The sequence below is a fragment of the Lissotriton helveticus genome, chromosome 3_1, assembly GCF_964261635.1.
Source record: "Lissotriton helveticus chromosome 3_1, aLisHel1.1, whole genome shotgun sequence".
Taxonomy (NCBI): Eukaryota; Metazoa; Chordata; class Amphibia; order Caudata; family Salamandridae; genus Lissotriton; species Lissotriton helveticus.
The window spans coordinates 803,890,784-803,906,862 of record NC_136061.1 but is presented as its reverse complement, the minus strand read 5'-3'; the positions used below and the strand labels follow the sequence as shown (position 1 = coordinate 803,906,862).

At 42.4% G+C, this 16,079-nt stretch overlaps 1 protein-coding gene across 3 annotated transcripts in view; it reads left to right on the top strand.

Annotated features, from left to right (window-relative positions):
* ABCC8 (ATP binding cassette subfamily C member 8) overlaps positions 1-16,079 on the top strand; it is a 1,340,683-nt gene that overhangs the window by 585,181 nt on the left and 739,423 nt on the right. For all 3 annotated transcript variants that reach the window (XM_078681060.1, XM_078681061.1, XM_078681059.1), the window contains 2 exons: positions 12,530-12,570; positions 15,046-15,191. In XM_078681060.1, coding sequence (XP_078537186.1) covers positions 12,530-12,570; positions 15,046-15,191 — 187 coding nt within the window. The remainder of the gene's footprint in view (positions 1-12,529; positions 12,571-15,045; positions 15,192-16,079) is intronic.

The window sequence follows — 16,079 nt, the reverse complement described above, 5'->3', positions numbered from 1 at the left end:
GCTTTACTGTGTAAGATTTTTATCTGAAATTGCAATAAACAGCAGTCCAATCAGGCACATTATGTGGAAAATACAGAATTTGGAGATACAACAATGTGGCAAAATATATCAACAAAAAAATTAATAAAGTATTAACATGGTTGTATCTCTGTCCTTTATGGAGCTTACACAATAAATGTGATATTCTGGTTAATTACCCAACTTAAGCATAATAGATGTGATACTTATTTGTATCTCTCTATATCTTTCTTTGACTATCCCTAGGTCAATGGTTTTAAAACTTTATGTATTGAGATTGCCCTATATTTGGAAGAACTGTTTGTTACTCGTAAATTAAATGAACAATTTTCTTGTACACAGTTTTTTCATATTTATTTTCTATTCTTTACATTTTGTTCGTCTGAACTGTGTTTTGCACCATATTTTCACTTACATGTGTAAAACTTTGTTCTTATTATTCGAGTTCCATGTATTGTGATTGGTTCTCTTCTTTTAGTTATTTTTTACCTTGGGTAAATCCTTTTCTGAATTTGTGTCCAGTTTTACCTTGATTGGTTTCTCCTTTATTATTATTCCTCATTTGGGGTCCACCGAAGTATTTTGTTTAGAGTATTTGATTTCTGTGGAGATTAAATTTTGCTTTAGATTTGGTCTTGGAAACCTATGTACAGAATTAGAAATTCATGAAATTATTGGATTCATAATGGTTTTATTTTCAGATTATGATAGATATTTAGAACATGTATGAGATCCCTTTTCAGTATTTACATTTTTGATTTCTCGTCTACTGAAACATATTTTTTAGCTAATATTTGTTTTGAATTTTTTTAATGTTTGTTTGTCTTTTCTTTGTTTTTGTCTACTCCTTGGTTCGTATAATAGTTTTAGTTTCATTCTCATAATTTCATTGTAATTACTGTTGCTTATGTCCATGAAATTTTTTTAAAGTATTGTAAAGCAAGCAATGATCCATTTTAGATGTTGCTAGACACGTGTTGGCTTGACTGTTTATTTATTGAAATTGGCAATAAAATATCTGAACTGTAAAAGTCACGTCTCTTCAATGCAAACTTCGGAATGATGGCTATGAATATGCATATACTGATTGGAAGGACAATGGTCGGGGTTGGACTGCCCTTTAGGGCAATCAATTCAGAAAAGGGGGTGGTGATGAACAGAGTGTCTGAATTAAGCAGACCACTCTTACCCAGTCCAAAGATCAGGGCTTGATCCATCACCGTTATTTAGCTCACTGCCCCATCCCAGCTCAGAACCTGGCTATATGCAAATTAGTCTGTCCCTGGCCCAGTGCATCATGGGAACAGGGCAGACCAAACTACCAAGCCAATTCTTCACCAGAAAGGAGACAAGCTTCCGGGGACCGGTTTCTGGCATTTCAGCCGTCGTCTACCCGGCTTGCTTGAATCCTGATGGAGCAGTGAGCAAGGGACTCATGTCTGAGTATACCCTGCCACACCTATAGTGGCCAAAAACGATTCAGAAAAGGGGGTGGTGATGAACAGAGTGTCTGAATTAAGCAGACCACTCTTACCCAGTCCAAAGATCAGGGCTTGATCCATCACCGTTATTTAGCTCACTGCCCCATCCCAGCTCAGAACCTGGCTATATGCAAATTACTCTGTCCCTGCCCCAGTGCATCATGGGAACAGGGCAGACCAAACTACCAAGCCAATTCTTCACCAGAAAGGAGACAAGCTTCCGGGGACCGGTTTCTGGCATTTCAGCCGTCGTCGGCCCGGCTTGCTTGAATCCTGATGGAGCAGTGAGCAAGGGACTCATGTCTGAGTATACCCTGCCACACCTATAGTGGCCAAAAACGATTCAGAAAAGGGGGTGGTGATGAACAGAGTGTCTGAATTAAGCAGACCACTCTTACCCAGTCCAAAGATCAGGGCTTGATCCATCACCGTTATTTAGCTCACTGCCCCATCCCAGCTCAGAACCTGGCTATATGCAAATTAGTCTGTCCCTGGCCCAGTGCATCATGGGAACAGGGCAGACCAAACTACCAAGCCAATTCTTCACCAGAAAGGAGACAAGCTTCCGGGGACCGGTTTCTGGCATTTCAGCCATCGTCGGCCCGGCTTGCTTGAATCCTGATGGAGCAGTGAGCAAGGGACTCATGTCTGAGTATACCCTGCCACACCTATAGTGGCCAAAAACGATTCAGAATAGGGGGTGGTGATGAACAGAGTGTCTGAATTAAGCAGACCACTCTTACCCAGTCCAAAGATCAGGGCTTGACGACGGCTGAAATGCCAGAAACCGGTCCCCGGAAGCTTGTTTCCTTCCCAGTGTAAGAATTGGCTTGGTAGTTTGGTTTGCCCTGTTCCCATCATGCACTGGGACAGGAACAGACTAATTTGCATATAGCCAGGTTCTGAACTGGGATGGTGCAGTGAGCTAAAAAACAGTGTTGGATCTAGCCCTGATCTCTTGACTGGGTGAGAGTATTCTGCTTAATTCAGAAACTCTGTCCATCACCACCCCTTGTTGTTAAATATTTTGTCCACCCTAAGCGTGGAAGGGTATACTCAGATGTGAGTCCCTTGCTCATTGCACCATGAGGATTCAAGCAAGCCGGGCCGACGATGGCTGAAATGCCAGAAACCGGTCCCCGGAAGCTTGTTTCCTTCCCAGTGTAAGAATTGGCTTGGTAGTTTGGTTTGCCCTGTTCCCATCATGCACTGGGACAGGAACAGACTAATTTGCATATAGCCAGGTTCTGAACTGGGATGGTGCAGTGAGCTAAAAAAGGGTGGTCGATCTAGCCCTGATCTCTTGACTGGGTGAGAGTATTCTGCTTAATTCAGAAACTCTGTCCATCACCACCCCTTGTTGTTAAATATTTTGTCCACCCTAAGCGTGGAAGGGTATACTCAGATGTGAGTCCCTTGCTCATTGCACCATCAGGATTCAAGCAAGCCGGGCCGACGACGGCTGAAATGCCAGAAACCGGTCCCCGGAAGCTTGTTTCCTTCCCAGTGTAAGAATTGGCTTGGTAGTTTGGTTTGCCCTGTTCCCATAATGCACTGGGACAGGAACAGACTAATTTGCATATAGCCATGTTCTGAACTGGGATGGTGCAGTGAGCTAAAAAACGGTGTTGGATCTAGCCCTGATCTCTTGACTGGGTGAGAGTATTCTGCTTAATTCAGAAACTCTGTCCATCACCACCCCTTGTTGTTAAATATTTTGTCCACCCTAAGCGTGGAAGGGCATACTCAGATGTGAGTCCCTTGCTCATTGCACCATCAGGATTCAAGCAAGCCGGGCCGACGACGGCTGAAATGCCAGAAACCGGTCCCCGGAAGCTTGTTTCCTTCCCAGTGTAAGAATTGGCTTGGTAGTTTGGTTTGCCCTGTTCCCATCATGCACTGGGACAGGAACAGACTAATTTGCATATAGCCATGTTCTGAACTGGGATGGTGCATTGAGCTAAAAAACGGTGTTGGATCTAGCCCTGATCTCTTGACTGGGTGAGAGTATTCTGCTTAATTCAGAAACTCTGTCCATCACCACCCCTTGTTGTTAAATATTTTGTCCACCCTAAGCGTGGAAGGGTATACTCAGATGTGAGTCCCTTGCTCATTGCACCATCAGGATTCAAGCAAGCCGGGCCGACGACGGCTGAAATGCCAGAAACCGGTCCCCAGAAGCTTGTTTCCTTCCCAGTGTAAGAATTGGCTTGGTAGTTTGGTTTGCCCTGTTCCCATCATGCACTGGGACAGGAACAGACTAATTTGCATATAGCCAGGTTCTGAACTGGGATGGTGCAGTGAGCTAAAAAACGGTGTTGGATCTAGCCCTGATCTCTTGACTGGGTGAGAGTATTCTGCTTAATTCAGAAACTCTGTCCATCACCACCCCTTGTTGTTAAATATTTTGTCCACCCTAAGCATGGAAGGGTATACTCAGATGTGAGTCCCTTGCTCATTGCACCATCAGGATTCAAGCAAGCCGGGCCGACGACGGCTGAAATGCCAGAAACCGGTCCCCGGAAGCTTGTTTCCTTCCCAGTGTAAGAATTGGCTTGGTAGTTTGGTTTGCCCTGTTCCCATCATGCACTGGGACAGGAACAGACTAATTTGCATATAGCCAGGTTCTGAACTGGGATGGTGCAGTGAGCTAAAAAACGGTGTTGGATCTAGCCCTGATCTCTTGACTGGGTGAGAGTATTCTGCTTAATTCAGAAACTCTGTCCATCACCACCCCTTGTTGTTAAATATCTTTAGGGCAATCAGGCAGTGCCTGATGGACTGGTCTAATAGATCAGTGTGTCGGTTGGCTTTTGGAGATTTGTGGACCTTTTTTATGGTCTGCGGGACCTGTTTTTACAGTTGATTACCACAAACATTGCCTCTGGCATGCACAAATGTGTGCAGTCTTCCACAATCTGTTAAACATCTGTACAATTCGTCTTTAACTTTCAAAACTGCCCTATGTGCATATGTGGGCCCGTTTATTTTAGCTATCTGTTTTGCTAACAGGGGCCAATTTTATTTGATGCCTGGGCCTATCTTCTGTCCAAGTCTGATCCTGCAATGGTCCCAGGTATTTTTTGATGTAATGCAGTATTATCCTATACCTCTGTCTTACTCTCAAAAGCAAAACGTGTTAAACAAGTGGTAATTCAATTATTGCACATTTACTAAATTTTCAGGGCACTGTCTATTAGGCTCTTAGGCCTCAATTCTGAGTTGTCTGAAGTTCAGCCCAATACCTTTCCCTGTGAGCTACAAATACCCAAGGCATTATAAAGTCTGAGCGAGGTCGAATGTCGGAGTTTGTGCAATAACATGCAAGAATCAAAGCTTCTGCACTGATTCTCGCCAATTGTTGCCTCAATATCGTTCCAGAGATTTCTGCTCATCTGACTTTTTGGGGTGAAACACCGATATGTCATATAATTCCGATAGAACTGGTTACTTTTATTATCAGCCTCAACAGGATAACCAAAATGACAGCCTTAGAGTCTTAAGGAGCATTGACAGTTAGGCGGTGACTGAACAGCTTGTAAAAATTGGCAGATGTTGCATCAGTCCAACTCTTGATTCCCAAGCCTCATATATAAATGTTTTGAACAGCTGTTCACCAACCTTTACAACGTTTTTGTTTTTCAGAAACAAACAAACCCCTACTCCTGGAAATTTTCGCCCAGGGTGTAGATGTCATTTTTGTTTTTTTTCTCTCCCTCACCACTAGGTCTTCCCTCACAGTGACAGACAGTTAAATAAGGTGGGTGGTATAATGTCCTTCCTCCAGTGGCTCCTACGGTTGGGCTGTTGTTGGAAGTATTTCATTGACATAGCCAAGGGGGTTGTGTCAACGGAATACTTAAGTTCCACCCATATCCAAATGAGGCAGGCGGACATAAGGTTTGTCAGGCAGGGCACTCTGTACTTTTGCAACAGATTACACTGTCTGCCAAACTCTAAATTGGGCTCTGGATTCCTAAATCAAGCAGAAATATCAGCGAAATACTTTACCTTTAGGCTATGACATTTCTCCAACACCGACGTATTCGTTACCAGTTAGTCTATTTTATGAAATCTCATCCCAAATCCTCACATTCGTGCATAACCACTCTAGAAACAAAATGTCACTCAAATAATGCTCCACTCCATCCAACATGCCTTTTTAATCATCTGCAGCACAGTCACAAAGAAGTACAGAAAGATCCACACACTCAAAAAGACCCCATACATTCTATATGTAAGAATCTGTCACAATAGAACTATCTAACAACTGCAGATCCCAGAAGAGACAACTGTTTAAGTTGGTTGACCTCATCACCTCTCGTTGGTCCTTTTGACCATCCCCAAACCGACAAATATCCCATCTGTGGAATACAGTAGCACAAATCTGGTAGAAAAATAGTGATTAAAAATGCTGGTATGGAGGGTGGAAAATTATGACTGTGAGATCAGAAAGGCTACTGTTTAAATGACGCTGTAATAAAAACAGTAACAAGAACAGGAGCTAGCTTGTGAACCGCAAGTAGCCTGGGGCAATTAATATAGAAGTACAACAGCGGTACGTATAGTGGTATATTCAATGTCTTGAAAACTTTGTATAAATTAAATTACAAATATACTGTAACAAAAGGCAGTATATTTCACATAATTTTAAAAGCAGAAAACAATAAAGCCCTACACTGGTTGTTACCAAAAAGATGTATGATCTATTAAAATTTGTATATAATGCAATTTAATTTTGTAAGCATCTAATATGCCTGAAATCGACAGTCCTGATTCACAAAGGCAATCTGAAACAAAAGTCTAGCTTTACGACTCTTGGTATTCACAGAGGCCATTTACAAGTCATATCTTTACGTCCGCAGTAAGGCTGGAATATCCAGCTTGGGCCATACTCTCTGGACCCAAGACGTACTCTCCGGCTGGGGCCATACTCTCCGGCTCAATATGGATGAAGTGTAATCAATGGGCCAGAATGCAATTTTTACAAAAAGGAACATTAGGATAATGTGATAAATGGTGGAGGAGGTCATGAAAATCAGTTTGGGCAGGGAAAAGTGTGTGGCGCAGACACTACATCACATCCCAGAAAAGGTTGCACGTTTGCATCAAGGTACATGCAGTCCATTATTTGAGTTCCCTCAGTGTTGTCTGTAGTGTCAACACTACAGTCAACACTAAGGGCACTCCACTTAGAGTTGACTGTAGTGTTGACATGCAATGCTCTGCTGAATTTTACTCAGCGGTGTATACAAGGCAGGGACAGAGCAATGGGAAAGGCATAGCTGCAGTCCTGGATGAGGCACAGTTACCCAGGGTGGATGCGAAAACACAGGCTCTATTGAATGTACCAATAGATGAAACATTATAGAAATAACATATCCTAGGCAACTAATAGGTCCTATATGGATAACAAATGCTATAGTGACACAAATACTTGTAGCCTAACACAAATAACCCTCATGTAACCCTCATGTAGTGCACTTCAAATACATGTATTGACAATAGACATAAAAGTGATATGTATAGTTCATTTATTAAAAATATAAAAATTATTCAATCACAGTTCAGACATAATAAAAAAGATTGTATTAGAAAATATTTATCCAAATGATCATACTTCAAAATGGCAATCTTGTCAGTTTATATACACAATTTTATTTAAAAACAGATTTTTAACAATACAGCAAATCAAACAAGTGGTGTTAACGATCTGTCTCAATAGATGAAACAGACATCAAATGGGCAATCAAACAAATGAACACAGGAAAAGTACCCGGTAACAATGGGTTGCCAGTTGAATTTTACCAAACTTATGCGCACTATTGCTGGCACGTGCGGGGAGGTGTTTGGATCCAGGGTGCTACCGGCATCATTGCGAGATACGCAAATAGTGTCCTTCCCTAAACTGGGGAGGGATCCCACAGAATGTGAATCATACAGTTCACTTTAGATTATCAATGTGGATGCAAAGATTTTGGGGAAAATCCTAGCTCAACTCTTGGCAAATGTGATAGTGAAGGTCATATACATGGATCAGGCTGGGATTTTGGGTGGATGTACAACCTCCAACAATATATGGAAAGCATTTCTGATACTGGAGCATGCCATAAAAAGGGAGGAACTGTGTGCTATTACCAGTTTAGATGCCCATAAAGCATTTGATATATTAGACTGAACATTTATGAACAGTGCGCTGCAGCAATATGATTTGGAGGCGGACCACCTGAAATGGGTGGAGCTACTTTACTCTTTACTCTGGTTTCAGAGCGTGAGTGAAAGTTGGTCATAGAGTATTGGACAGCTGAGTGGTGGCAAGAGGAAGGAACTCGACAGGGGTGTTCCCTACCGCCATTGATAATCACGCTGGTCATAGAGCCGCTGGCTCAGGTCATACACGCTAGACACGAGGATGACAGTGTTCTAGTGGGGGACAGACGAGAAATCATCTTACTCTACGCTATGATATCATACTCGGGGTTCCGGCTTAACGCTGATAAATCCATAGTTTACCCCAGGACTGCGGATCATACCATGGGTGAGGATGTGCCCAATGTGAGGGTCCGACAACCTTGAATAAATATCTTGGGCTATATTTGAGCGCTGATGTGAATGCAACTCATGACTCTAATGTATATAAATTGATAGATAGCCTGGCGCATACTGTGCATAGATAGCTGAGATTCCCGATGTCTCTGATGGGGCGCACAGCTATGAGGAAAATGATTGTTGCCCAGGCTTCTGTATGTGGTACAACACATGCCGATGCGTATACCAGAGGCCTCCTTTCACAGGCTGGATGAATTGCTCCGGTTGTTCTACTGGGAACCTGGGAGGGCCCGGATTAGTTTGGAGGTCCTGAAGTTTCCGTGGGATGGGAGAGAAGTACAGACACTCCACTTCAGGGCCTAATTTTGGGCAGCCCACCTGCACTAAGTGGTACTGGGGTTCCTGGAGGGGGAACTGACCCATTGGTCAAAGTTTTGGAATGCTTAACCCGCTCGAGGAAATTATTAGTGATGCTGCGAGTTCCCCAGAAGAAAAGAACTGTATTGCCAAATTGCATTATCCATGCAGGTTAAGACCTTACTGTATATGGGCGCAGGCATCTATAAGAGAAGGGCATGAATATATTTATTTATAGTGATTTGTTCCTTGAAACATAGGGGTAAGCCCAACGCAACTCATGTTTTTATGGCGCAGAGACGAGGGAGATATCCCGCAGAGCATAGGAGGACTTTATGAGGATGGTAGGTTGGTTGGGTATGAAGACTTCTGTCACACATGTGGCGTGGCAGGCAAATGTTTCAAGGCTTGTGCTGGTCTGGCACCAGCTAATTGTAAATGCTGGGTGGGGTTCCCTCAGGAGGCAGTAGGACACAGCTTAAATCAGGGGCTGCAGATATGGGGGATAGAGAAAACTCATCACACAGTTATATATATTGTCGACACTATGCACAGCTGCCACATGGTGATGTTAAAGCTGCAGTGGGAGAGAGATGTAGGTGAGGAACTAGGGGAGCGTGAATGGGTGTCTATCCTGGGCAAATGCAGAAAGGATACGCATAATGCAAGTTTGAAATTGAGGCACTATAAAGTGTATTCATAGGGTTTCTATAGCGCCGCAATGGATGCACAGAACGGACTCCTCTAATGCCGGAACAATGACCCAAATGAAGGGTAGAGGCGGGGACTTACTTACATATGTGGTGGTCATGCTGAGGAGTGCAGGATTTTTTAAGGGAGGTGGTTGAATTTCTGGGGAAATTCACTGGAATGACAATACAGCCATTGTTCGGAGACTGCTTACTGGGCTTGGTGGCCCACTCCAAACACACTAAACACATGGAGAAAGTAATGGAACTGAGATTAGTGGCTGCCAGTAAATATATAGCATTGAGGTAGATGAATAAAAGGCTGCCTACCCCATAACAATGGCTGAGGGGGTTTAGCGAGATTGGTGAGGACTGAGTGTGGAGTATGACACAGGGTGTCATATGGTGGGACAGGCCAAGGGGCTAGAATGAAATGGGACATGAAAGATGTTCATTTGCAACATCAGATGGAGGATCTTGCGGGGAGCAGGATGCGGAAATCGCAGAAGGATAGCAGAAACAGCAGTGATGGGTGTGAAGTACTTAACTGTTGATCTTAAGTTCACACATAATGTCTGGATGCTGTTTACAAATTGATTATGAAATGTAACTGCTGAAGCATGCCCCTACTTTTGGTAGAATGGGGAGCAAGTGTAATGTACTACTGTTGAAAACAATAAAAAAATATATATAAACAAAGAAAAAGCACTTACTGGACTATGATTTACTAAGCAAGTGAGGGTGTTGTTGTATGCCAATGAATGGAGATTGCTAGCCCGCACCACCTCCAGTGAGTAGGCTTTGGACTGCTCTGCTTCGCAACCCTGAAAGAGTCAAATGCTACAATGTTGTTGATTACGCTAACTTTTACTCCTTGCCTTTCCTACTAAATTCAATTCAGATGGACTTTTTTTTTATAGCCTGTTAAAGTGTTTGAGGGGAGCAAAACCATTTCAAATCATACTTCCAAATTGGTCAAGCTTTCAAAGAACCACAGACTCCGACTTTTAAGTTTTAGGAATTTATTATAAGGACAAAAATAATTGAATATAAACACATCTCAATATCAGAGTATACAGATACATGAAAATCAATGCAGAGCCGAATCTACAAATATAATTAATTCGGCACAAAAGACATAATATGATAAACTTCAAAATCAGAACACAACAAAGAATAGAAGCTGAGTCCAATTCTCTTTTCATTTGAGAGAAGAAAAACAGAAGTATCTTTCCCTACTCTACTTTAGATGAGAGTCCTACCTATTTTCCCATAATCCTATCCCAAAGTTGTCAGCATGTGTTGACTTCCTAAGAAGCACTCACGTCAAATGGGTCTGATAGATTAAAGCTATGGAGCTCACACTAAGATGCTCCTTCTCCGAAGTAAGTAGAAGTCTCCAGAAACTGTCCCTGCGCATCATACAAAAAGGCAATGTTCATCCCACAATATGTCACATGACAAAGCTTTTCCTAACTACACCATCTTTTAGAATTTTTCCACAAAAACTTTGCTTGTATCGACTCTTCTTCCAGTGGCCTTGGTTCTCAGATAGGCCAGGCACGGAAGGCGTCCTCCCTTCTCGCCTTTCTGATTACTTCAAAGACATTTTGCGTATCTCCTTAAACCTGCAAATAACAAGGTTGAATTCCTGCACCTGTAGTAGGATGAGAACATACTGTCTTCGAGCACAAACAGGATTCATTTAATTTCAATTCTTGAGCAATCAAGGAGGAACGAAACTAAAAACAATTCGCAGTTTGGGCCTACAATGCAGGCAACTTAATCTAAGCAAAAATGATGTCACGAGTAATATTTTATCTGGCACATTACACATACCGGAATTATAAGTTCTTCAATAGATATAAAGTCCTATATAAATATGCACACTACATTTCAATGCTAATATCTTAGATAAATACATTTTTATAATCATGAAACACTGAAATCGATAAAATACATGTGAGTGCGTTTAAACCATGAGCATAGTGCACCATACAATTTAAAAGTGCTGTAAGTGCTCTATCAGGGTACTTGGTTCCCAGTAACAAGACAACTGTGAAACTATTACTTGTGCAGGCCTCATATCCTGCACAACTAATAATACACACATACTCACACACAGATAAAATAAATGATCATGAGTGCTGCAAAAAGTCTGGGCCACACTTTTCAGAGGCTCTGTGCTTGAAACAAATGCAGCCACATCCTCATTTCTCTGTTCAGTCTTCGCAGGGGAATGATAGTGACTGTTTCAACTCATTCTCATCCTTCTTTCATACTATTATCTTACAGTTTAGTTTTCAAAACTTCTACTTGTTTACTCAAAAAGGCTCTACTGAAAGGGGAGTGGAGTTGATGATGTTGTGTGCATGTATTAGTAAGAGCATTTATGTATAGTAAATATGTCACTTTGTTTGTGACACTTGTGGATGATGTAGGACGCTAGCATGCCACTGTCATGTTTTCCTCATCTTCTCAAGGCGATATTTGCATGAATTTTGGTGTGGATGAAGTTGACAGCCCTTGTCCAGGCCCGGACTGGCTGTTGTGGGCAACGGGCAATCCCCCGGTCGGCCGCAAGGGTGGGGGCCGGTTTTGGGCCCTGGGGGCCGTTTTTGTTGCAGAGCCGTTTTTGCAGCATAGCTGCAAAATCGGCCCTGTAACAAAATCGGCTGAAAAGCGGCCCTGGCAAAGCGCTCGCCCCCTTCCCGCCCGGGGGGCGGGGGGGGGGAGGGCGGCTGAGCACTTTGCCAGGGCCGGTTTTGGTTCCCAGTCCGGCCCAGCCCTTGTCTGTGCCGTACTTGTCTGCACAGACACCTTCTCCCTGGGTCAGTTACCAGTGCCCACTTTTTGTTTCTACGATAAATCTTTGTGTCTACACCTGTGGATCTCCTCCCATTTTTGGGTGCTGCCATGGCACTAGCACTGAAGGAGTTAAATCCACTTGTTAAATCCATTTGTTCTGTGACTCCAACTTGAATGTACACATCATCCTCAAGTCAATAAATGTTTTAGTGCAATGGAAGTGACATCACACATTCTTTGCCCCACAAATAAAGGCACTTATTTCATCTTTAGCCCTGCTTACTGTCAAGTATTAGTTAAAGGGCAAAAGCTGAAGCCACAGAAAATCACACCCTCTCAGCGCCCTGATAGCGTTTTGTTACTGCTGTTGAATCTCAAGACCTATGAAACCATGCGCAAAAGTAGCAGCTACTAGCCCTAGCTACCCCTGATAGTGTCTGTCCATAAATTTGAATTTAAGGGAACTAACGGAGCTACAAATGAGAATTAAGATTCTGCTCTGTAAAGGCTTTTTACTCATCAGTAATGAAATTGAATGAGCACATAACATTCTGCTATTAGAAATGTAATTGGCAAAAAAATGACTATATTAAATTCTATTTGTAAATGTGCTTTTTTTCTCCACAGTTTTCATGAATGCAGCAATACCAATTGCAGCAGTGCTGATAGTAAGTACAAACACATATCCAATAACAAGCAGTTTCTTCCCATGGTGTACAGCTTCGCTTCATTTTTAATATTCCACGGCCTACCAATCTACAAATGAGTATGCCAGGCACTGGTAGTTATGTGGCAGAAGCATATTTAAATGTTGTAAGAAATGACATTCGCGAACGCTGCACAGTGATGTAAAAAAAAAAACAATTAGTGTGCCTAATAATTTTTTTTTCCTGTTGCAAAAAAAAATACATATATATATATATATATATATATATATATATAATATATATATATATATATATATATATATATATATATATATATATATATATATATAAATTCCAAATGCACAAAATTTTCAGAGGCGCACACGACTGCAAGCAGAAACCCACAGGTTTAATTTATGAAAGAACCAGCATTAGCATTCCGGCATTACATCTGTTTGTTCCTGATGCGTTTCGAGGCTTAAAAGCCTCTTACTCCTAGGATGATTTCTCGAATGTCACACAGAGAACTCTGATTGGTTTTTAATATAGCCCCCAGTGGGCTTTGCACGATGCGGTCTTGTGATGCATATTGGGACTTGTAGTCCTGAATCAGAGAAAGAGTATTTGCCCTGTAGTAGGTTCTGTGTCAACATTCTTTTTTTCAGCATTGTTTCCCTCAGTGGGCCCCAGGAAGCAAAAACCGGTTCATATTGTTAATACTTGCTGCACTGAAAACAGGTTTGGCAAGGTTCCAACCATCAGCCTTCCTCTTTCTGGAATGGTGCATCCTCCCACGGCAGGGCGCTGTGTAATTTTATGTATTCCAAATGCCTAAAAGCTTCAGAGGCGCACACGACTGCAAGCAGCAACCCAAAGGTTTAATTTATTAAAGAACCAGCATTAGCATTCCGGCATTACATCTGTTTGTTCCTGACACGTTTCGAGGCTTAAAAGCTTCTTACTCATAGGATGATTTCTCGAATGTCACACAGAGAACTCTGATTGGTTTTCAATATAGCCCCCAGTGGGCTTTGCACGATGCGGTCTTGTGATGCATTTTGGGGCTTGTAGTCCTGAATCAGAGAAAAGTCTTTGCCCTTTAGCAGGTTCTGTGTCAACATTCTTTTTTTCAGCATTGTTTCCCTCAGTGGGCCCTAGGATGCAAAAACCGGTTCATTTTGTTAATACTTGCTGCGCTGAAAGCATGTTTGGCTGTTGCCTTGAAACGCGTCGGCATGAGTAACAACGGATTTCCTGGTATGCAGAGGCTGGTTTCCCTATGTTAATGTCAGAAGGTAACATTGGCTGGGAGTGCGAGCTCGAATGCTTTTGGTCCTTTGTTGGAACAATTAAATTGCACGGCGCCCTGCCGTGGAGGTCGCACCATCTCGCAAAGGAGAGAGGCTGAGCAATAACGAACTGTGTCACTTTGCGATAAGCGCAGCTAATGTGGACTCATTCAACCAGCCAAGCATCGTGGGGCCCACTGTGGGCTTTTTTTGACTACAAAGATAATGCTGCATGAAATATTAATGTGAAAAACGGAACCCACTGAGGGTGATTAATGTATTCCTGGACCACAAATCCCTGCATGCACCACAAATTCACAGTAATGGGTGTGGCCCACTGGGGGCAGAATAAAATAGTGCAAGCAATGAGGATGCCCGTTTCACATTTTTTGCAGTTGCCTGAGAAAAAGAGGCTGTTGCCTTGAAACGCGTCGGCATGAATAACAAAGGATTTCCTGGTATGCAGAGACTGGTTTCCCTATGTTAATGCCAGAAGGTAACATTGGCTGGGAGTGCGAGCTCGAATGCTTTCGGGCCTTTGTTGGAACAATTAAATTGCACGGCGCCCTGCCGTGGAGGTCGCACCATCTCGCAAAGGAGAGAGGATGAGCAATAACGAACTGTGTCACTTTGCGATAAGCGCAGATAATGTGGACTAATTCAACCAGCCAAGCATTGTGGGGCCCACTGTGGGCTTTTTTTGACTACAAAGACGATGCTGCATGAAATATTAATTTGAAAAACAGAACCCACTGAGGGTGATTAATGTATTCCTGGACCACAATTCCCTGCATGCACCACAAATTCACCGTAAAGGGTGTGGCCCACTGGGGACAGAATAAAATAGTGCAAGCAATGAGGAAGCCCGTTTCACGTTTTTTGCAGTTGCCTGAGAAACATTGGCTGGGAGTGCGAGCTCGAATGCTTTCGGGCCTTTGTTGGAACATATATATATATATATATAATTATATTACTAAACAAAGTAAAGTTTGGCAAAGGCTACAGTGGCCTGAATCAATTGAGAAAGATGAAAGAGTGCAGTTTTTTCAAAACCATTTGGAAATATGCATTTATCAGTGCAGAGATAAACAAATACGACAATGAGAATTACATACCGCAGAATATTTAAAGTCATTGTATCCAAATATGTACTTAAGTTATAACATATCTCTTTTTTCATGTTGAAAATATTGGTTTCTCTTTTTAGACATTTGTGGTGCACGCTCATCTCTTAAATGAAGATGACTTCTCTCCTGCCGTGGCCTTCGCTTCCCTTTCACTCTTTCACATTCTGGTTACCCCACTCTTCCTGCTCTCCAGTGTGGTGCGATCCACTGTGAAGGCTCTAGTCAGGTAAGCAAGGGATGCCATATCTTGACCTACTGAACTAAACCATTCATTAAAAATAGGGAAAACTCTGTAAGCATTTTCGGAGGTAGTAGAGGAATTCATAGAAAAATGGAAACATTGAAACCACATTGGCGGAAACGAAATCATGGGAAAACAATTTTAAGGATAAACTATATTAAACAAATACAAAAAAATCTAAAATTAAATAACACATTTTGCATTTTAAACGAAAGATTATTTTAAAGAAAATCAAAAATTACATTAAACTTGGTTGGAGTCTAGAATGACTGTGGGGTTTTTGGGCTCAGGGATGGATCATGTTTTAGGTGATGAGAGAGTTCTTAGAGGTCAAGAACAATTGGTGTTAGGACATAGAATGGAGTAAGGGATCAGTGACGTGTAGGGGTGGTGAGGGCATTTTAGGGTTCACAGACTGGTGGTGCTTAGGTGTGTGAGGTGTGTAAAGTGTTTTTAGGTTTCAGGGACCGGTGGAGTGTCCGGGCGTTGAGAGTTTTTTGGGTTCATGGATGAGTGGAGGTTGGGGCTGTTGATGGTTTTTAACGTTCATGTAGTGGCTGGGGTGGTGAAGAGTTTTTATGGTTCAGGATGGGGTGGGGTGTATGGTGGTAAGGAGTTTTAGGATTCAGGGATGGGTGGAATTTAGATGTAGAAAGGGGTTTTTAGGGTTCAGTGATCAATAGTTTAGGGTGATGAGTTCTTATGGGTCATGGATGGCTGGTGTTTAAGGGCGGTGAGGGTTTTTTTAGAGTTCAATGAAGGCTGGAGTTTGGGTGTGCTGAGGTGTTTTAAAGGGGATGGGATGGGTGGGGTTTAGGTGTAGAAAGGGGTTCTAGGGTTTAGAAATGGGTGGGGTTAAGGGTAGTAAGTGAT